The 21,947-nt window shown below is 42.8% G+C and overlaps 1 protein-coding gene across 8 annotated transcripts in view; it reads left to right on the forward strand.

Moving 5' to 3' along the window:
• The window catches only part of PATJ (PATJ crumbs cell polarity complex component), a 152,460-nt gene that overhangs the window by 39,347 nt on the left and 91,166 nt on the right, over window positions 1-21,947 (forward strand). For all 8 annotated transcript variants that reach the window (XM_040565857.1, XM_040565860.1, XM_040565858.1 and 5 more), the window contains 6 exons: window positions 13,192-13,401; window positions 14,288-14,401; window positions 17,118-17,489; window positions 18,636-18,756; window positions 20,416-20,572; window positions 21,672-21,743. In XM_040565857.1, the coding sequence (XP_040421791.1) occupies window positions 13,192-13,401; window positions 14,288-14,401; window positions 17,118-17,489; window positions 18,636-18,756; window positions 20,416-20,572; window positions 21,672-21,743 (1,046 nt within the window). The remainder of the gene's footprint in view (window positions 1-13,191; window positions 13,402-14,287; window positions 14,402-17,117; window positions 17,490-18,635; window positions 18,757-20,415; window positions 20,573-21,671; window positions 21,744-21,947) is intronic.

Raw genomic sequence — 21,947 nt, forward strand, 5'->3', positions numbered from 1 at the left:
TTGGGGGAAAATTCTTCCAAAGTTAGTTAGTTAATCTTTCCAAAATATTGGCTTCAATTGAATGTGTAGAAACTCAAAATCTGAAGTCAGAATGAAATGTTCTTAATTTTTCTAGTCAACAGGATATATTTTTTAACTTCTAACCATCATACTTGTAAGGAAATAAAACAGTTGGATCACTCTTCATAATAATATACACATCACATCTGAGTGCTGCCTTAACATTGTAGTTCAATAAAATGTATTCAACTGTTCTGCATAAATGTCAAGTGATATAAAATTCAATTATATTTTTGATACAATAGGACATGAATTGGGGGTGAATTAAAATAAAAAAAATATCTGAAGTATTATGCAAAACCATTAATTCTATATTTTACCAGTGTGATTTAAGATTACTGAAAATAGATCCTGTTAATCATTTTCACTGACACATGTTGTGTTACAGTGCCAGCTTTACTGGAGAGTTGCTAGGAGTCTTTACAGAGCAGTAATACACAGATTTGCTTTTAAGTTCTCATATAATCAGAATTAATGAAGGCTTTAATAACAGGCTTTTTATTTACTTATTCACAGATGCAAATACATGAGCAATGTTGTGATACTTTCAGCTAAATTTAAATATATTCTAATCAATTCTAAATGAGTGGTAAACCACTTAATCTCAGATCTTTATAATTTCAAGACAAGATATTTGTGTATAAAGTATGCTCTTTTGTTTGGGATTTGCCTCTTAGATCTTTTACACTTTTCATCATCTGCAGATTAATTTTTATATAGATATCTGTGGTTGTGTGTGCATTTACGTAAATATATCCATCATATTCTTGAGTGCAGGGCAAAGAAAACAAGTAATTGTCCATGCTAGATTAGAGGGGAGGAAAAATTTGTGTGGTTACTGGGAGACTGTTCAGAATTGCTAAAGCAAGTTTGCTGAGAAGCACAAAATTACAGTGAAGTTTATAACTGTGGTTTAAAGGATTTGGATATCCAACTCTGTTTTTGACTTTTTTTTTAATTACCCTTTTAAAAAATAATGAAAGCTTTGAGCCACATACTCTTTGTTTTGTGAAAGGAGATTCAAGTGGCAAGTACACCGTTTGCACTTATATCCACTGTTCATCTAAAAAGAATCATAGGATTACTCGATGAGCAAATCCAAGATGAATATGCACACGGCTTAGCTTCATGCGTCTAAATGAGGTACATCAGTGACAAACCAACCCTTCTAGGCTCCCATTAGTGTTGGTGGAGGCAGGGTTGGGAGGGAACGACTTTCTGAGAGGTGAGTCTGAGCAGAAGGGCTGTTCTTGGTGCGGAGAATTACGCTCAAAGTGATTCTCTCAGTCCGTTACAGAAGCTTAAGGAAACTTTGGTGTTGGGTACCCAGCTCGGAGGGGGTGTGAGTATTCTGGGTTTTAAGATCAAAATATTTCTGTAGCTGTTGGTCGAAATGGAACTTCAGAAATAGCAGTAGGACTTCAGAAACATAGGTAGGAATGTTTAAAGTAGCATTACAGGAGAAAAACTGATGCACTATTATTCTGCCTTACTTCTCACTCCCATCAAGTCATGATGATGCCATCTCTGAAATGCTGTTGCAGTACCGCTGTATACCGGCCCATTTCAGTCGCTGCTTGTGAGGGACTGGTGACTGTTACCTGCAGTATTTAAGAACCCCTGAAGCCTGCTCCTCCAGACGTGCTTGTGCTGGGGTCTGCTCTGCCAGTGAGCAATGCCAGATGTGCTGCAGAAGTGGAAGAATGCTAATTAGACACTGGGGTGCTCAGGGTGCCCTGCAAGTATTTTACTACTGCGTTCTCTGAAGCATTTTGAAGCACAAGGCTTTTTACCTTTCCATCTTAATTTTGATTATAGAACATGATGTGGTGCTGAATGTTCTCCTGGTATACCATTTATACTCTGTCGTCTGTTTTCTCAAAACGGGCGGCGTGCTTGGTGTAAAGGATATCGTGCTTCAGTTGTCTGAAACGCTGCAGTTCCCATGTCATGCTCCGAACAAACAGTATTAATGAAAACTCTTAGTGAGGTAGAAGAGGCATCTGAGTACTTAGAAAACTGAGTGCTGAGATCGAGAAATTATTACTCTGGTATATGAATTTTTAATGGGCTGTCTTTCTAATAATGTTTCATCTATCAAACAAATGATAAGCATGTCCCAAGTGGCTTACAGGATATTCCCAGAAATGCACAAGCATAATTCCAATGCCTATATATTTTAATGAACTAATTACAAATTAATTATACCAATTATGCTAAATCAATGGTATTGCTACTTTGTCCTGTGTTTTCTTTTGTCCGTGTTGAGCGATTTAGGTGCTCAAAACAGAGCTTTCTCCGTTATTTATTTATTAATTAAGGCCCTCTTCAGAGGACTGTTCAGGTGTTCCTAAAACTTTGGGATGCCGTTAGGGACCTGGAGTAGACGTAGCCTTTTTGTCATGACAGGGTTGTATTTGTGTTGTTCAGCTTCACAGGATCACTGGGTATAAAAAGATCTCTTTTCCTTTTTGCCGAATGTCCGAATTTCTAAATACTTAGCAGGAAGTGTTAAAATGTTTGAAATTGGCGTCCTGCTAGCGAGGCTAATACTTGCTGAGGGGGGAGGTAGATGGGAAGGGCTGATCTCGGGCTGTGTTTCTTGAAATGATTGCTTTCAATGGATTTTTTTTTTTCCTTCCCACCGTGATGGCTTATTTAAATAACGAGCGTCAAAGAGGTATTAGAATGAAACCTTCTGTGTATTTTTCTATTGTCACCGCTGTGTTGGGATCTTGTCAAAGCTCTCAGGCAGGGCATTGCTTTTCCTTGATAAAGCCTGGCTGCTGAGCCCGCTGAGGGAGGCCCTGCCGGCAGGCTCGGCCTGCAGCCCGCTTTCTGTGGTGATAAGGCCTCGCATCGTGCCGCTGGGGACCGAGCAGCAGCCTCCTGGTATGGCTCCACCTCGAGCAGGGACCTGCCCCCCCCCCCCCCCCGGCCATTAAAAAGGTGTGCTGTTCGGTCCTCGGGCCAACTTCTCTCTGAAGTAATATACTCTACCTCCCTTAATTTCCTTGTAATTTCACTTGGAGAAGTTGCTCTCTTTTTCACCTCTTAACTAACTTTTATGTAGTGTTGCTGGCACAGTTAGCGGCAAGCGGGTTTTGATGGTGAGTGAGGGACCCAGTGCGCAGCTTGTAGAGTGCTTTGGGATCATCTGTGATGCAGAGGGCTACACCAGCGGGTTTGAAAGCTTCCAGCTTGTTGGTAACTTTGTCTAGCCTGGAGCTAAACCTCCGAGCCTGCAAGTCAGGAGCTGAGCTGTTGTTATTGAGACCAACCCCTTTTTGTAGAAAGAAGTGAAAATGGAAGAGGGCACGGTGTGTTGGCAGGTTAAATGCAGGAGAAATGCCGGATAAAAATGGCTGCGGTCCCAGGGGGTTAGAGTGAGAGGGAAGAAAAATCACACAAGATGAAGACTTTAAGAGAGAAAAGCGATCCCATTAGTATAAAGGGTACTTTGTGTAGCCCTGAAATAGTGTTTAGCAAAGACCTGGTGCACGCAGGCAAACGGTTTCCGTCAGTGATGTTTTACAGAAATATTGGAAAAACCACAGGTAGCTGAGTCACAGATTTCTTGAGGCAGTATTGACCAGAAGGCAACTTGAATGGTCTGATGACCTTTTATCAAATTAAACAAAAAGCTGAATGGACTTTATGTGGAGCTTAATTTACTGTGCTTTGAAGTGAGAGTATTTTAAAGCAGCTGTTTTAGAAGTGTGTGAAACTAGAGAGGACGAGGTTCAGAGTAGAGAGGGCTGACATTTGCCGTAGCTTGTAGGATCGCTTGGGAGATGCTGTGCTTGGAGGGCAAGTCCCCGAGTACCCGGCTGCCCCAGAGACCTGGTGGTCAGGAGCTCACGGGGTCACCCATGCTGAGGTGGGTGTAAATATCTGCACATCCATGCCGGCAGTAGCAGGCACGTCCACACCATGGGCTTCGTGCTACCCAGACCTGAAGCAGCATGAAGTGCGCCTGCCTTCACCTCCCGGGTCAGTGCTTACTGGGTTTTTACTGTGATCTGACTACAGGGACTCCACAGCTGCCTTATTCCTGGGGTTGTCTTCATTATCATGTTTTTTTTCGTACTGTCGAACTGAAGTCTTTCTCGCTGCACATTCAGCAGGTTCTGTCCTGCCCTTTTCCCAGGGAGCATGGGAAACGATCGTTTTCTTTTTACAACAAAATCGCTGCGCAGTCATTCACAACAGGAAGTGAAGCAATTTAAGTGTCTCTAAATATCTTTTTTTGCTTCTTATACCCCAAACAAACAGACTCCAGATGTAGAGTTACAAAAAAGCAAACTGATTTATTTGTGGAAGGTGGTATCCAACCAGATTTTTTTTCCTATTTTGGACCGTCCAACAGCGAGATGCAGGCTGGAATGTTTGGACAAGTCGCTGCCTAAACATTTGCCCTCTTGTGATAATTTGAGCTTTGTCTGTCTTGTGATAAGTTTGTCATGAACAAAGCAGCATATTCATGTCCTTGTTAAGCACATTTTCACCTGATCATGTGATGGAAACCTGTGGCTCACTTGCAAAAGCTGCACAGCTGTATTAAAAAGCAGTTTTACAATGGCTATCAGCTTGGTACTGGGGAAACTGATAAAGGCAGCTTTTCTCCCATCTCTACAACCCATCCACATTCATTAACATCAAAGTTCTGTAAGCCTCAGTACCAACTGTGTTGGTACTCATCTCACGGAGGATTTGCTTCTCTCCTCCTATGGGAAAGTTCTGCATCCTTTAAATCATATTAAGCTGCTTCATTTGTAAAATGATTCTTAATAGTGTGCCATGTATTGAATTCGATGTAGCTTTTTGAAAAATTCTCTTGGAGTTCAGCTTAAATACTACTTTTCAGGACTGAAGAGTTGGTGAATGCAGCTGAGCACATTCCTGGTGAAGTTTCTAGGATGTTCGTGATTAGTGGTTTCCAAACCTCAGTACAGCAGCACTGAAGGCGTTGGGAGAGCAGAAACCACGTTAATAAGAAATCAAAGAGACTGTGTATCTCAGCGTGAGATACAGACAGATGCGCAGGAATACATTGCTTAGGTAGGTAGAGAAGCTGAAGAACTGGGATGCAGGAAGGCGTGTTAGGGCTTGGGCATGCCCTGAAGTTGGGCTGGAGGGAATCCTCAGTCTGATTTTGGGTGAGAAGGTAGGAAGGGATCCCGTGCACGGAGCGGTGTGGCGTGTCCTAGGGGTGACGCTCCTGCACAGAGCCCGTCTGTTGTGAGCTGCAACAGCCACTGCTGGGAACAATACCTGAGTGTGCAGAGAGAGCAGAGTGTTACTTAGAACATCTGTTTTTCTTTGGGTTGTCACATATCCTTGAAGTAAATACTGAGCAGTATTATTATTAACCTTTAGAAATGTTTTCCCTGTTCCCCCGAATTCTACCAATCTGGTTGTTCTTTTTCATTTCCTGCTAGAAAGAATAGCGTTTAATAAAAACAAAAAACCCCAAACCAAAGAAATTCATTATTATTCCACAGATGTCTTCTGCCTGCAAGAGAAGCAGAGTATTTAAAGGGCCAAAACTGTAGTTAAAGTTTCTATAAAACACTTAGCAAATCTCACCAAGGGTAAGGTAGTGTAGATGAAACTAGGGGAAACTATGTGATGGAGGGCTGCTTAACTAAAAGCTGTGCTAGCCTTTAAGTAAGCATGTGGAGATGGTGGAGCAGCGGGCACGTAAAAGCTCAACCCAGCCAGCTCAGAGTCTCGCTCTGAACTTCTGAGATCGAGGTGTGTGTTGGTGCCGATGGATAAGTGTGAAGAACTCTGAAAGCTCATGGAAGCTGTGAGGTATTCTGTTTTCTTAATGCCTCACCCTTCTGGGAGGTGCTGCTCCACAAATCCAAATAGTACTGTTGCGCTTAGAGTTTTTCCTGTCCTCCCCTGGTTTTCTCAGTAGCCTTAAAATTCCCTGCAGCCTTTTTCCCACCCTTCTGTCTTCTCCACCATCCATGCTGTCGCAAGTCTTCTTTGGCCACTGTCACTGTCCGCAACCCCTTGTTGGAGGAAAAAATCAAACAAACAAAAAACCGCAAACAAAGCCTACCACCACCAGCCTGTCCTCTCTCCCTACTTTTCTTTTGAAGCTCTTTCTGTAGCACATTTTCCATAATTCATGTTTTTTGCTCTCTAGGTTGCAAGGTCTCCATGTGGAGAGCTCTGCTTGGTTTGACAACACGTGTTGCGCTGCCACGGGCTGTTAGCGGAGCTGAGGTCACTGTGCCTACCTGTGGAGCTGCCTGCTTGGCTGTCTGGGTGGATTTTTAGACTATCCAGGTGGATTTTTAGTTCAGGGATTGTTTGAATCCAAAAGCTGGTCAAGCTCAGAGCGTGCATTAAGTCCGTTGGCTGCAGGTTATGCAGGTTACGACTCTTTCCCTTGGCACGGTGGTATTTTTCTTTATTCCCACACATCTCTCTCCCTTTTATCTCATCACACAGTGGCTTTCTTCCATTTCCTTATGAGTTCAGGGTTTTTTTTTCCCTTATCTCAATGGCTTTTCCCTGTAGTCAGCATTCAGTGTGTTTTTTGTTTTTTTTTCTGGAGATGGAAGTCTGAAAGTCTGAGGTATTAGGAGACTAATGAATGTAATCCCTGTGACTTTAGCTGTGTTGAGAGCAAGTATGAAAGGTGGATGAAACCCCAGGTTGATTGAAAAGTTTGATATATTAAAAGATAGCGACGTGCACATGAGCCCACCGCACAGTGCCGCTTTCAAAACTGCCGTAGTCAGTGCCTATCTTTCATCTTTTCTATCCGAGAAGAACAGCAGTGAGCAAGCTCTCTTTCTTCTGGCCGTTCCCCGGGACACTCGTCCTGGCTGCCTGCAGCGCAGCCTGGGTGAACTGCCGAGGAGCTCTGGCTGCGCCGTGCCCGCTGGCCCCAACGGATGGATGGACAGACGGACGGACGTGCTGAGCAGTCCCTGGCCACCGTGCTCGTTCTTGCTGCAGAGCACCTGGACGACTTCAGGTCACTGATGGTGAAAGCCTGCTGTGGGAAACCCCTGGAGCCACCTACTCCTATTTTCCTGTTCTCTCTTCTCCTTTGGGTGTGGCTCGGGTTTGCTTTTTGTTTTTTCCCCCTCTGTGGATTCCTGCTTCTTTGCTGACACTTCCCACAACGGAGGTTTTGATTAATGCTGGCTGTCCCCTAGAGCTTCTGCAATACTTTGCCTTATTCCCTCTCTGCAGATCAATAAACACGTTTTATTTCCAGTGCTTTGCCTTACATTACAACAAAGTTCAGTCTTCTTCCTTGGCTGCCTTTCTGTGTCGGTGTGAGCACAGCACGCCAGCTTGTGTTCCTGTGGCACAGCCAGCGGCCACTCGCGCTGCGTGGGCCTCTCCCAAAGCAGTCCTGCTCGATTCAGTCTCATGCGAGTGCAAGTGGCAGAAACAAGTCTTAAACACTTTGTGTTTCTGTGTGCTTGCCCACAGTATCTTGAATTCAATGGTTGCTGGCCGCAGTGTGAAGCACGGTGGGTGTAACGAAAACTAGCTGAGCACTTACTCAGGGATGGTTTGGGGTTTTTTTAGGCTTTGAGTACCTTTGGCAGTTCTGAAGACCAGCTCCTGTAAATCTGCAGAAGTGAATGAACAGAAGGTTTGAACTGCGGGTCTCAAGCCCAAATTGAGGCCACGTTAAGGAGGGGATTGGACCTCACTCACACCTGGTTCCACCTCTTCTCTGTTCCAGTATGGAAGTACTTAAAGGCTTGGAGAAAGGTGCAGGTTGGTTCTTTCTGGACTCCTGCACCCAGCTGACTGTCGGTGTGTGTTTGTGGAGGGGGTTCTGCAGTGCAGTGAGTGGCACTTGGCAAAATGAGGGCCTGGATGAGTACTGGGAGTAGTTTCATTACACTGGGCGTACAGGTAAATGATTTCATGCACTTCGTTCTGCCTGATAGTAAGATGAACATCGAAGGCACTCGTCTGGTCCTCGTGGTTGTTGATGTCTGTGTGTTCCTCATGCAGCATGCTGCACTGCTGTGCTGCGGAGTCTTTCAGTCTGCTATCGTACTCAAGTGCAGACTGGAGAGTTTTAAATATGTATATGTATGTTAGACCTGGAAGTGGTCCCATGCAAAATGTAATGAAGCTGGGTTGCTCTGACCTCTGAGCTCTAACATGTGTTTGTTTTGGCTCTCTCGCAAAAACCTGCAGTATACAAATTGGCACTTGTAAAATTGTTCAGATAAATCAAAATTGGTACAGGGAAAAAAAAGTTTCAAACTGTTTCTTTTGGGATTCTTTGCCATGCTATTTTTGATGTGTGTTTTCAGAGGAGTGTTTGTGTGGCAGCAGGCAGTTTGTTGCTTGAAGAAAGCTAAAATATTCTAGGAAGTCAGGCGAGCTGAATTTAGATCTTGCACGGTGCCAAAACTAATATAGCCTGCAAGTGAGTGAGAGTGACTTGGTGCAGTAAATGTCAGTCACCCGCGGCTTTGTCTTACATTTTCATATGAGCCTTTAAAGAGGAAAAACACAAACAAAACCCCAGAAAATGTGGTAGCTGCTTACATCCAGTCGAGTCGCAGCACAGCCGGCCCCCGGCGCCCTGCTCCTGGCTGGGTGCTCGGGGTGGGCGCCCTGGGCTGGGCCGGCCTGCAGTGCCCTCTGGGGGCTGCTGCAGAAACCTCTGCTGTCGGAGATTGGTATCATTTTAATTTTCCGGTGTGATGGACAGAGGTAATCCGTGTTGGTTGTATTTCCAGACTTGTTTCCGAAGGATAGCTCACGGAGCGTGGATGCTGGGTGCTGGCAGCGAGCGTCACCGGTGGGACCCTGACTTGGAGCCGCAGCGGGGTTACGCACCGGCAGCGGTGCACGTAGGACTCTGTTAACTCCGTCCTCCTGGGACTCCTAACGTTTTAGCAGATCTCAGGTTTTTAAGAGACTTCGTACTGCTCCAAACGCAGGGATCCCAGAGGCAGCAACTGCAGTGGCCCCTGCCTGACTCTTTGCACTGCTAAATGAAGCCAGAACAAATGAGGCTCTAAAAAGGAGGAGAAAAATTTGACACCTGGCCTCCAGGAAACATTGGTGGATTTTGATGAGGAGCGGTAGGGGGGAAGGGAAAAACTCCGGTTCAGTGCAGTTAAATATACGGTGTGCTAAGTGTGAATAAATTGTGACTATTTTGAACAAGTTCATATACTCCGTGGCTGGCTCGAGCACAAAGGGAAAGACAACAGCCACAACGTACTGCCTTCTCCGAGGGTAACCTGGAGGCCAGCATCCAGGGCTGCTGCTGATGCACAGCAGTGGTCAGCTTTCATTATTCATACAAGTTGCAGGTTTTTTTGTGTGTAATCCTTTTTTTTCTTTCTTTTGAATTTGTATCAGTGCCTTGCGAGTGAGGAGTTTTTTCGGACAGCCTTACTTTCCAGTGCGATTCCTTCTCCTCATTGTTCACGAAGGGTTCCTTCGTGCAGTACGCCGAGGTTACAAGTTCCTTGCTAAAGGTACCAGCCCTGGTTCGGCGTGCACAGGGCTGTCCTGTGCACACTCCCTCCTTGCTGTAACACAGGGTTTTGTGGGAATATAACTGCTTCAGCTATCCACCTGGAGTCCCTGCTGTATCCCAGCAATGTGCCATTACTGCAACATCTCAGCGCTGGGCTTGGGGACGGGGGTTCTTCCCTGCCTGGAAACTGCGTCCAAGTAAATGGGCTCTTTGCTGTAAAGCAGACTGAAGTGCAGACCTTGACTGCTAGTGACTAAAAATCACTATTATCTGGCTTAACAGAAGGCAAGTGAATCAAGAGCCTCAGGGTAGGTGCGTACAGTCCCAGTCAGCGTCGGTCAGTGACCTCGAATGGCTCTGGCGGGTCTCTTACTGTGGAGGTGGCCCCAAAGCCCGTCAGGGCACTCCAGGGCGAGCTTGTCTCTTGCACTTAGTACAGAAAGTGAGAATCTGGTTTTCAGCTGGCTGCTAGCACTGCTTGTCCAGTTGTACTCACTGTTTACAAGACATGAATGTGAATTTAACGGCTGCTGTCTTGTTTTAGCAGGTGGTGTTCCTTAGGGTGCGTTCGAGTTGAAATTGTAAGGCAAGGTTCCCAAAAACCATTGCTGCTTTTGTTTTCGTAAGAAAAGCACGGTGCGACCCACAGTGGCAGTCACCCTCACGTTAAGTCATAGAGATATGTATCAGTAATTGCACCTTGAAATTCGGTAGGTCTCTGTCTCCACATGTGGCTTTTGTTGCATTCCTCTCGGCAGTCGCGTTGTGATTTATGGTGCTGGTAACGAACACGTGGGGCTGTTACAGCACTGCCCGCATTACGGGCTTAACCCTGTCACCGTGCAGCCTACATTGCTCTTCTCTTCCTGTACAATAGCTCCCTCTGCTTGAAACCAGCAGTGGAGTTATAACCTTTGTTTTGTATTTGCCTGATCAATGGGTTTTGATACAGTTCCCTTTCTTGAGCAGATTTCTTTTACTGCTTTTTGTGAAGCAGTTCTGATACCCGACTTAGGCTCTCCGTGAGATGTTGCGCGGCGGTGCTGCTAACCCTGCTGCTCTCAGACCTTTACTGCGCGGCAGCTGCATGTGTTTGCAGGAGCTCTTACCGTTCTCCTTGTTAACATCAGGATTACACTTGGTTGGAACATTTTGTCAGCTAGACTAAATCTTATCAAAACACGCTGATTTATTCATGCCAAAATATTTTGATTTCAGTGAAAATTTGCATTGAAACAGGACTGTGTGTCATCAGAAAAGGGGTGGCTCGGCCACTGGCCTTGAATATCTGTATAGGAGAAGCTAATGGTGGGATTCCCATGTCCTGCTTCAGTGCCTCTGATCTGGAACCAAAAGGAGAGAAGCTTTGGATCAGATAGAGCAGGGAGTTGAGCTTGGTTCTCCTACGTTCTCAGCCAGTGCCATAATTACCGGGCCAGCCATTCGCTTGCAAACCTTTGTCAGCTTATGTGCATCAGTAAAGATGAGTGCTGGTTTTGTTTTGTTCAGGTTTTTTAATCAATATAGCCAAGCCAGCAGAAGTTATAGTATGAAAGCTGCTGTGTCAGCAAAGGTGCAGCTTTGCTGAGAGAGCGTTCACCCATTTAGGGAGCCAGCATAAACCTTGCTTGCCATGGCAAGATGAGCCGATGATAAGAAAACTTGCTGGTTTGGTTCTATCAGCAAAGCCTTCCTAGTGCAAGCAGTGCCTTCCTTGCTTCAAAACGGCTGTCCTAACATGATCCTGGTTTTGCAAAGAAGTCCAAAAGGTTATTTATGTGTTGGAGCAAACCCCAGAATTGAAAACCTCTCAAGATTCTGTGTCAAACGGAGTATTTCTTCTGTGCTCAGCCATCCTCAGGATGGTTGGGCACGTGGTTTTCTTGGTAAGGCCAGGCAAAGCTGCCTCTGGACACAAAGGGCAGCAGTAACTTTACATTTTCAAAATTCAGCTCTTTTAAAGCAAACTTTTTTGTTGTTGTTTTTACTTCTCGGAATCCTTTTGTACTTTTCTGGACTTCCTGCGTTTGTTGGGGTTTATTTTTTGCCTTCTAGTAATTCCTGAAGTGTACACAATGCGAATAGCTTGGTGTTTGAAACACATGAAATCCTTTCCACTCTGCGTTGTACGAGGTACAAGCCGTCGGACAGCCGAGCAAACTGGCACTCGTTCAGTAGGCAGAACAGCGATGTGCAGCAGAGGGAAGTTCCTAAGCTTGGTTATCGTGGCATGATGCTAGCAAGGAAGTCTCTTCCTACGATGCTGACACCCAGTGTTTGTGAAGTTTATAAAATGATGGGGTTAAGCATTAGAACAACAGAGAATTATTACTAGTACGTATTACTTGAATCCATCCTCAGCATGGCTCTTCCTGCTGAACTCTAATTTCACTCCTCTGATTTCAGCCACTTGCAGATATTATGTTCATTGCCTCATATGTTTGTACATACCTTAAAAAATGTTCTCTTGGAAAGTAGTGTATGGTTGTATAAAAATAAGGAGTGAAAAAAAAACATTCCTGTTTTCAAATTAACACTGAAGTGTGAATTCATGGTGGTCTTTATGATTGGGATTCTGCATTTTTTGGTCCCTCCCATGCCCTGAATATGATGCAGGTCCTGAGGGAATAATAGTTCGTGGTTATGCTTTTGAAGACACAGTGCATACATACAAGGAACTTTTCTGAACTTTATGAGCACTTAGGGGGAGGAGAAGGAGGGTTTCTGATCTAAAAAAAAAAAAAAAAAAAAAAGACTTCTGAGTGTCTTTCTGCCATATTGTAATAATTTTTGATTGTTTCATTGGATTGAGGATGAAATTTTAAATGGCTGAATGTGTGATAGAAATGACATAATTATGATAGAAGTAACAATGCAAAGGTAAATACTGGAAAAAACGTGATGAAGTGAATTTCTTTTCATCAGTTTAGTTTCTCCAATGTGTATGATGCTGTCTGCTTCACATTGCTCTGTCTGTATTCATCACTGCAGTGCTGTGTCCTCAGTAAAGAGCTTAGTTGCTTTTCTGGTGCTGATCCTCTGCTCTTTCTTAAGGAAGCTTCATGAGTGGAGAAAATTTCTGGAAGTTGTCCTGTAGATTTCACAAAGCACCAATACAGCAGTAGTTCAGTAAATGCATAGTGCTGTTTCTTGTATGTTGTAATTTTAATTCTTAAATTTAATAAACTAATATTTTAAACTAAGTTTCTAATCTTATAGTGATCTTTAAAACCATTTTTGCTGCTATGAAGCTCTCAAATAGCATGCAGAATGGTTATTTTATGTAACACTAGCGCATAGCAGGCTGGATGGAGGGTTGTGGAAGAGTGCCAGTGTTGTTTCTTTATTTGCAGGTTGGCCTGGCTGTTTCTCCGTATGTAAGAAGAGGGCAGGCAGGGCATCAGTCAGCTTTAGAATTAAAAATTTCTTAATGGATTAGGCAAGTGACAGAATATCTCCCTGCTGCAAACCTTTCTTTTTGCAATCTGCAAGCCATGACTGTATTAGTAGACAGTCCTTTTTAATGTCTTAGCAAACTTCTATTGTGTAGAATAAGATGAGGAGCATGCTTAACTGCTCTTTTTACCTGTTCAAAATAAGCATTGCCTTTCTGGGGATTTTTTTTTTTTTTTCAGGATCCCTTAGATCCAACAAGAACAGCCATTGTGATCAGCTCTTTGGTGGCAGGTGGAGTAGCTGAACGTGGTGGTGAGCTTTTACCGGGTGACCGCTTGGTGTTTGTCAATGAGAAGTATTTGGACAGTGCAACTTTGGCAGAGGCAGTGGAAGTTTTGAAATCTGTGCCGCCAGGAAGAGTTTCTCTTGGAATCTGCAAACCTTTGGTGGTAAGAACTGCAATTTTTTTTTTGTCTCATTCTGTGACATGTAGATCGGGTTGCTGTATTTTGGGGGAGAAATTCATATGCAGGTGGAAAGCTGCTTATTTGCTGTTTGTGCACCTCGGATATGTGTTGGGTAGCTGGCAAATGGGCAGCTCTAAGGCCTAAAGGTCTGATGGGGAAACTGGTGTTGTCAAATTCATCTGAAAGACCATCCAAATGGAATCAGAAGACATGTCTGGGCAAACCTGGGTGTGAACTGGCCTTATGCATAGGCGTAATGTGGTTCAAGGAATTTGGCAAATTGATCAAATATGTGCTAAAGTCCATTTCACTCTTGAGACACTGCTAAGTGCTTGCTTGAGCTCCAATCACATCAGAGAAACTTAATCTGTTTGGAATCCAGACTGTAAATTTAAGTAGAATTTCCTTTTTTTCTGGAATCAGGGCTTTGGAATAGGCAGTAGTTTACTTGTGAACACTGCGGTATTGTTGATCAAGGGCAAGCATTCAAAATTAGTTAAAGTAAAGCACAATCCAATAGAAAGCGCTTGTAATTCAAACTGGTAGCGGAGGGGTGAAATAAAAATGTAGGAAGGTTAAGTAAATTCTTTCCTTTTCTAAAGAAAAAAAAAAGTGCTATGTCATTGTTCTTATCTTTGTCTTTCCTCTGCATCTTTTTTTTAACTGTATGCGTACTAATATCCTGAAGAGAACAGGTATTATTCTATCATCTTCTCCAGTGGTGACTTTCCCTTTTATCATTCTGTTACTTTTTTCGCCCTCTTTTCCAACAGCTGTCTATCCTTCTTCCCTTTTGTTTATTGAGAAATGTGAGCTTTTAGTTCTTTGTTTTGTCTTACTGACTTACTGTTTTGATCACCTTTCTTAGGGAGAAAGCAAAGAGGAACAGAACATGCACGGTGTGGATACCAGAAGCGTTAAACCCAGCCCTGGATCTCCAGAGCCAACAGATAATTTCTCAATAATACTTGAAGCACCACAGGTATTTGGTTATTCTTTTGGTTCAGCTGAAGTTTATAGGACAGGAAATAACATTTTAAAGTCAGAAGATAGCGTGCCCTTCAGATAAGATTTCAGTGTTGGATATGCTTCAGGTTAGTTTCCCTCTAGATTCTAACAGCTAACTGTATGCTAATTGTGCTGTGAACACCAGGCATATACGTTGTACTTCCCAATGCAGTTCCTGGACTGCCCTATCAAATTTACTGTATGATTAAAATACCTTGGGATACCTTGGATATGAAATAGGAATGCTATATTACTAGTAGTTTTTGTATTACAATGAAGCAAAACAAAGAATTAGTCTGCTGTACAAGGCAAGCTTGAGATTTCTCCTTCATAGACTTCCTGTATTGTCTTGAGTAATTTCTTTAGTCTCTTCTTCAGTTCTTCTTCCTTTTTTTTTTTTTCTGAGAAGTAACTTGATTGTGGGAGGATGAAGCACTAAAGACAGTGAGAGAAACTCAGATACCATGGTCATAGGCGATCGTATTGCAGTACTGACTTGTAGAGAGGGGGAGAGATTTTGTCATTTGTTTCCAAATGCTCCACAAATGTGAATTAATTCACATTGGTAAATGCGTTCTTTTTAGACGGAAAAAGAGAGTATGTAAGGGATCATCTTGAACTACAACACCCTGATAAAAATAAATTCTAGATTTTCATACTGTTAAACCTGTCTACCTCTCTGTGGACACAAACCTAACTTTAATGCTGAAATAATGTTTTAGGACCACCAAAAGGAGCACTATTATGGGGTAGATGTAGGTGTACTACATAGAAATTATCTTGGACGTGTTACTGATTTTCATGAGGCAAAATGGAATTTATTGCTCATGAGGTGTATAGGAAGAGTTCCTGGCAGAGAAATCAGTCCTCTGCCAGCTCAGATTGTTTCCCTACTTCCCAAATAAAGGTAATGTTATTAAGTATCTGTACATAGAGTATTGAATCTCAGTCCTGGTGAATATAGGAACTGTAATAATCAGTTTGTACAAAATACAAGCAGGGGTATTTGCTTGTGTTTGGTTTTGTTTTATGTGTGACAGAATCGATGGTAGCATGGAGAAGTGTTATAAAAATGCCATCCATTTATTACCTTATCTGCTCATATGAGAGCCAAGAGTGGTGTGCCATGATGGCTTGTGCTCTGGTGTTCTAGCACAGTGCTGACGAAGCTGACTCAAAACAAAAATCTTAAACATTTTATACGCTCCAACAGTAGACTTCACTATTGTGCTAGCAGGATTCCCTGTTCCGTTGGTAGAGCCTGGTACTGCAGTGCAGCAGTGTGTGGTTATACGTACCTACGTGCTGTATCGGGAGATGGCAATACAAATCGCTGTCTTGTTTCTGAGCAAAGTCAACTGCTTTAGATTGTGATGAAGCTGGTGCCTCTTACAAGCCTACAGTGTTCGGAGAACGATGCTGCAGAAACAAAATGAAAAGAAGTAATGTTGAAGAGAATCAGAATCTCTTCAGATCAGGTATTTAGTGAGATCAAGGTACACAGGGCAAAAAGGAACACTTAACGCCTATGAATATGGGGTAATTTCTAGACTATTAATGTGGTGCATTCGTGCCAGCTAGCATTACTGTGTTGTTTCCTTATGCTCTTGTCTGTCTCTTGCTTTCTTTCCTGACTCTCATTTGAATTATGAGCACTTTCTGGCAGTGTCTGAGGCTTTTTCTAACAACACAGAATTCTGACATTAAGGGTCAGAAATAGTGAAGTACCTTGGGGAGCATGGTAAGGGGAAGGAAGCAGAAAGAAAAATATTTTGATTCAGGACCCCTGAATCTGTAGATTGGTTTCAGTATTTGGGGTCTCGGTGCCCTGAAGATCAGGTTTGGGCGTACGTGCTTGGTAGCCTGAGGAGAGCTTTCAATGTGTGGCAAGCTTTCTGGTCGCTCTGCAAGGTGTAAAATTTTGGAGACACCTGTGCAGGCTCAAGCTGTAGTCAGACTCACCCCATGAGCCACTGAGTAGCTCCCCATTCCATTTAGGAGAAACACAGAGCACTGGAAACTGGGGGGCACATTACAAGTGACAGAAAAAGAAGTGTTGAGCAAGATCTTTTGGTGCAGGGTTGAATGTATTTTTGGTTTTGTTGCACCTTGCTCTGTGGTTTGAACTCAGTAGAAAACTGAGTTCTCTACTGTTTTAAACAGCAAATTATTTATTAGAGTGTGAGCAGCCAATTATGTCTTTTTTTTTTTTTTTGAGTATACGGTCATCTGTCCTACTGTCAGCCAGCTCTCAGGCTCTTCTTGTATTTAACTGCTGCGGTTGTTTTGTAAGAAATGTGCGTGCATCCACAGAGCAATGACAATAATTCGAGCCACAAAGACACTAGCTGGATTTGTATGTGCTTTTTCCTGTAGTTTTTAGTGAAATTTAATAATCCTCGTTCCCTAACTTGAGTCTAGATTGGTTAGCTGATTGATATTGCTGCAGCAATATCTGAGCTGTCCAACTTACATTTCGTTATATTTAAAGGAAATTGCAATGCCTACTTTTGCTATTAAAATCATAAGTCAGAGAGTGCATTTTCTTTGAGAAAAAAATGCATAAGGTAGAAGATTTTCACTTTAAAAATCAGGATGTAATTTTAATACAGTTCTAACATAAAACAGCTTTAAAAGAGTTAGCAAGAAACCAAATGTAAAAATCTATATTCCTCTAATGTTTTATGCAGGGCTTCAGAGATGAAACACCTTTTAAAGAAGAAGCTGTTGATGAACCAATTTTGGACTTGGGAAGGTCATTCCAGCTTTCTAAAAATGACAATGAGTACGAGAAGGAGTCCTGGGAGATGCGTGAATTTTGGAAACCCAGAACAGAAGACGTGGATGAGGAACGGGAGATGTTGGTAGATGATGTGTATGAAGACCATTTAGACTTCCTGAAATACAGTGCCTCGCATCGGCAGGAAGCAGGCTCAGAGAAGAACCTCAATACAGACCAATGGGCTGAGAAACTTGAGGCAGCTAAAACACAAGACTTCAGATCTGGCGTTAACTTAAGTCCTGAGCAGTCCCTGGAATACCCATTCAGTAAGGAGCAAATGGTAAGTAGTGCTGCGCAGGGCTCAGTGCTGTACCCTGACCGTGAGGCCTGTACACCTCAAGGAAAATTCCAGATCTGAACTCTGTAAGGAATCTTTCTTGTTTTAATTACTAGATGAGATCTGGGTACCTCTAGTGGACACCATCTATCCTTTTGTATACTTGGGAAGGTTCTGTTGAGTTCCTTAGTGTCTGTACGTTGACCTGCTTGAATAAGGCACACGCTCTGGTTAGTCCATTTACAGGCATCCTGTACTTGGCTCTTCTTTCCCATCTCAGACACCTGGGCTCACTTCTTTTTTTGGAAGCTCTAGTAACCTGATGCATTTCAGTAACAGCTGGAGTCAGGTTATGGTTTTAGTAGGCCAGGCTCCTCAGCAGCAATGTCAGTGAAAGGAACTCCATCTTTTCCTCATTAGTTGTAGACCCAGTCAGTTCCTTGAGCTAGATGATGATGGAGTTGAGTGAAAAATGATATGGCAGAAGCAATGGTAAAAAGATACCTTTTATATCTACTTCTGGTAGATAAAGGAGCAGGAGGAGACAGAGTTTTGGGTAAATTGCAAAACTCATATGACTACTTCAAGTATTCTTGAGAATATCTTTTCCTTCTGAGTTGTTGTTCATTCACTCGCTAATGAAAAAAGTGATAACCTCAGTCTTCCGTGCACCAGCTTCTAAGCTCCATGCTTTTATAGGAAGAAACTAAAGCGGAAAAGGATTTAATGTCACAGCAACAGAGCGTTTCAGGTTTTGTCTGACTTATCTCCTTATGCGCTATGTACGTAAACAGGCTAACACTGTAGCTTCTGCTGGCAGTTTTATGCCACAGTGCACAATGTTCAGTCTATACATTTGTCACTAAAAACAACAAATGAACAAGAAGTAAACAACTTTCTGCCTGGATTGCAGGCAGGTAGAAAGATGCAATTGCTTATATCGCAATCGCGTAATATATTTTTCACACCTCTCCTTAATATAGTGCCTAGATGAACGGTTAGTATTTCATAGTTATCTGAATACGGAAATATGAATGTAGTTGAGGAAATGTGAACGTTTGCTGTAAAATCAATGCTCATGTTAAATATCTCTATATAAGTTGCTGCTATTGCCTTCTAACTTTAATTACTTTTTTCTCTTCGGTGAAGTATGAAGAAAATGCTAGCGTAAGTTCGCTGTCTTCTGGAACTACAGCACACAGCAGCTATCAAAAAGGCAGATTGGATACTGAAGCTACCCAGTCAGGAACAGAAAAACAGATGGATTTAGGTTCGTAAAAAGTTTTTTCATTTGTTGTAATTTTGTATTTAGAAATTTCACTTTTATACCAAAGCGCAAATTTGTTTTCAGTCTTTCAAATGATAAAATATTCAAATGAAGAGCTCTGCAGGCTCAAGGCAGTCTGGCTTTTAATAGGCTGCAGCTTCGTTTTCTTGCTGCTTCTTCAAATGTTTACCTACAGTTGTCGCAAGTAATATTGAAAGTGGCTGCAGCTTTGTCCTGTCTGCGAAGAATCACTTTCCTCTGTCTAGCTACATCCCCAGGAGGACTCCAGGCTTGAGCTATTTTGTTTACGCATGTAATTTCTGTCAGGAATTTGTCTCAGTTACTGTTGACTGCTGATTCTATGGATCTTCACACTTAACAATAATAATAATGATAGATGTGACAGACTTCAGAGGTAACTTTGCCACAACCAACATATGCAAATGAACTCTATGGTACATGATTGCATTTTGGTTTTGTAATCTGTACTCAGGAGCAAAGTTTCTCCTTGCCAGGTGGCTGGAGACCTTGTACTCAGCAACAGCTCTGAATATAGTTTTGTAGTTCAGTGGAGGAGATTTCCTGGAGCAGCTCATGGGCCTGTTTGCAGTACGAGAAGCTGTAGCAACCTTTTTAGTTTCCCAGCAGCCCAACAAACTGTGAGTCTGGTCTATTTTTTCTGATGGCTTCATGTGCATTGGAATGGACATGAAAATTTGCCTTTCCAGTCTCCATACTGTGTCTCAAATGAGTGAGGTGGTTGTCCCTGCATGTGAGGATTTTCCCCTATTGGGTTTATGTGTGGTCTCCAGACTCTTGCTGGCAGAACTCTTACCTTCTCCAGGCTGCCTCAGAGCAGCAGTGAGGAACTCAGGAAATACGAGTGGTAATGGATGCACTGAAATGAATGAAGTGACTTCTTGGAGGGAGAAGGATTGGGGTGAAAATTTCAGCATGCATTTTCTTCAGATTTAATCTGAATTGCTGCTTTTTCATCGCGTCAGTATGTATGATTTGAGGTACCTCTTCAAGGCCAAATTAATTTTCAATTCTCCCTCACCCTCCCAATCAATGGTTAGGATTTGGTATGTCAACAGCAAACTAATTTATCAGCCTGCCTGAGAAAGCACTCACTGGGTGAAAGGAGGTTCTTTCCTTTCTTTGTCACCTGCATCACGTACAGCAGGAGCTGTGTTAACCACAATGGCAGACTAATGACTCTGGCAAGGAGCTCTGGTGGTTTAATTAACGTTGATATTTATGGCACCAAATTGACATCAGTCATCCGTGCTGGAGCAGGGCTTTGCAATGCTCTCCCTGCATGAAGGATGGATTCACTGTTCCTAATCGTGTTTTTGTGAGAAACATCTGTCACATAAGTTGTACCTAAGCATGTCTCAGTTCCACAAAGATCTGGCATTTCCTGTTATTGCCTTACAGAAGGTACATCAGAAGCCAGCTGCTATAAAAAAGAGTTTAGTGTGGTTTAAATTTCCTTCAAAATAAATGTTCTGTATTGTGTTCTGTATCACTGAGTCTCTTGATCATCACACACCATCCACATTTGGAACATGGTGAGCTAAGGGGTTTATTTCTGAAGGTGACAAGAAGATGCAGAGACAGAGGAAGCAAAAGTTTACATCTACACCTTTACTTCTTCAGGTACGAAGCTTTGGATCGACTCTAAAGTAACTGGGCTTGCTGTTGACCTAGAAGCTATTGAAAAGGAAGAACTAAAAGGGGAGGATTTTGGTTTTTGCAACAACCAGCAATCTGGGAGAGTTACCACCTTAGCTCAGCCCAGAACAGTGTCATACAGGTATGGAGAAACACTTCAGGTTTCAGATGACTTTTGCTTAATACTCATAACTTTTTTCCTTCTTTGCTTTAACTGATTGTTGAAATCTTTGTGCTGCTCTGAGATGTACTTCGGTAGGGGCCAGTTCTGTGACTTAAAACCTTACTGAATCCTTACTTCCCATATTTCTTCCTGAGTACTGGGCCACCTACTTCACTTCTCCCACAGAGAGGGGAGAGCCAGAAGAACGGATGTGACCTGGAGGAGAGGGATGTAGCCTTCACTGGCAGCATTGGTCTTTACTTCTTAAAGAGCTTTCCCTTTAGTTCCTTGCCAGATCTCCGTCCTCTTGCTTTTTCTTTTCCTTTGTTCTTCTCCCTCTTCCTTTTGGGAAGAGCAGTTCAGCCATGGTCCTCAGGCCTGTGCAGGAAAAGTTTAATCTTGCCAGTGCTGCTGGGAAGCCTTGAGCTGGCACTGGTCACAGGCAGTTGCTACACCTGTAAATTGTCCCCTGCTTCCCCCACTAGTTTTGGGTGAGTGGGTCTACGGGACAACTCTCAGGTCTACCAAAAATACGTGCAAGGATGGATTGTTTCAACCGTTCTGTGGGGACATGCAATTTGATACTCCCATTCCTCTTCCGTGAAGAGATGAGTCATATGTAGTATAAAAGTTTAATTACACCCTGTTTGGGGTGTTTAATGGAACGCCCAGGATCTGTTCTCTCAGTTGCATCACACTAAGATTTCTGGTAAGCTAGACTGGCTTTATCATGTTTATATCCTTCTGTAAGTATCACAGCATATTAATCAGAAAGTAAATGTTAACTGCCTAAACAGCCATTTAGAATAAGGTACAGCAGTGGAAGTGTGTGTATCGCAGAACAGCTAATAAATTTGGCCTGCCCATCATGTTTATTTCTGGTGCATTCCTTAAGTACATTTAAACCTAAATACAAAAATTCCTGTCTAGTCTTTTGACCGTGCACATTTGATTTAAACTGGACACTCTGCGAAGGCGTTGCTGTCACACTGCCAGATACAAAATATGCAAGGAATTGTGACCTGGCATAGCTGATGTGTTTTTTTTTTTATTCTCCCTTCCCTCTGCCCCCAATTAGTGAACTGCCTGAGAGAGAAGAAGGAGAAGGAGAAGAAACTCCAAACTTCAGCCACTGGGGACCACCACGGACGTATGTTGATATGTTTACATCATTTCTCCCCATTTACCTTATGTCTTTATTTCTGTGAGCCTGATTATTTCTTATGTTCTTCTTTTTCTTCCCTCCTCTCTCGGTAACTTAGGGTACTTGTGTACCTTGGGCTTTCTTAGATACAGTGGATTTTTAACAGATGTTCAACAGAATTACACCTTCTATTTATAGAGCTGACTTGGG

Source organism: Cygnus olor, chromosome 8, assembly GCF_009769625.2.
Source record: "Cygnus olor isolate bCygOlo1 chromosome 8, bCygOlo1.pri.v2, whole genome shotgun sequence".
Taxonomy (NCBI): domain Eukaryota; kingdom Metazoa; phylum Chordata; class Aves; order Anseriformes; family Anatidae; genus Cygnus; species Cygnus olor.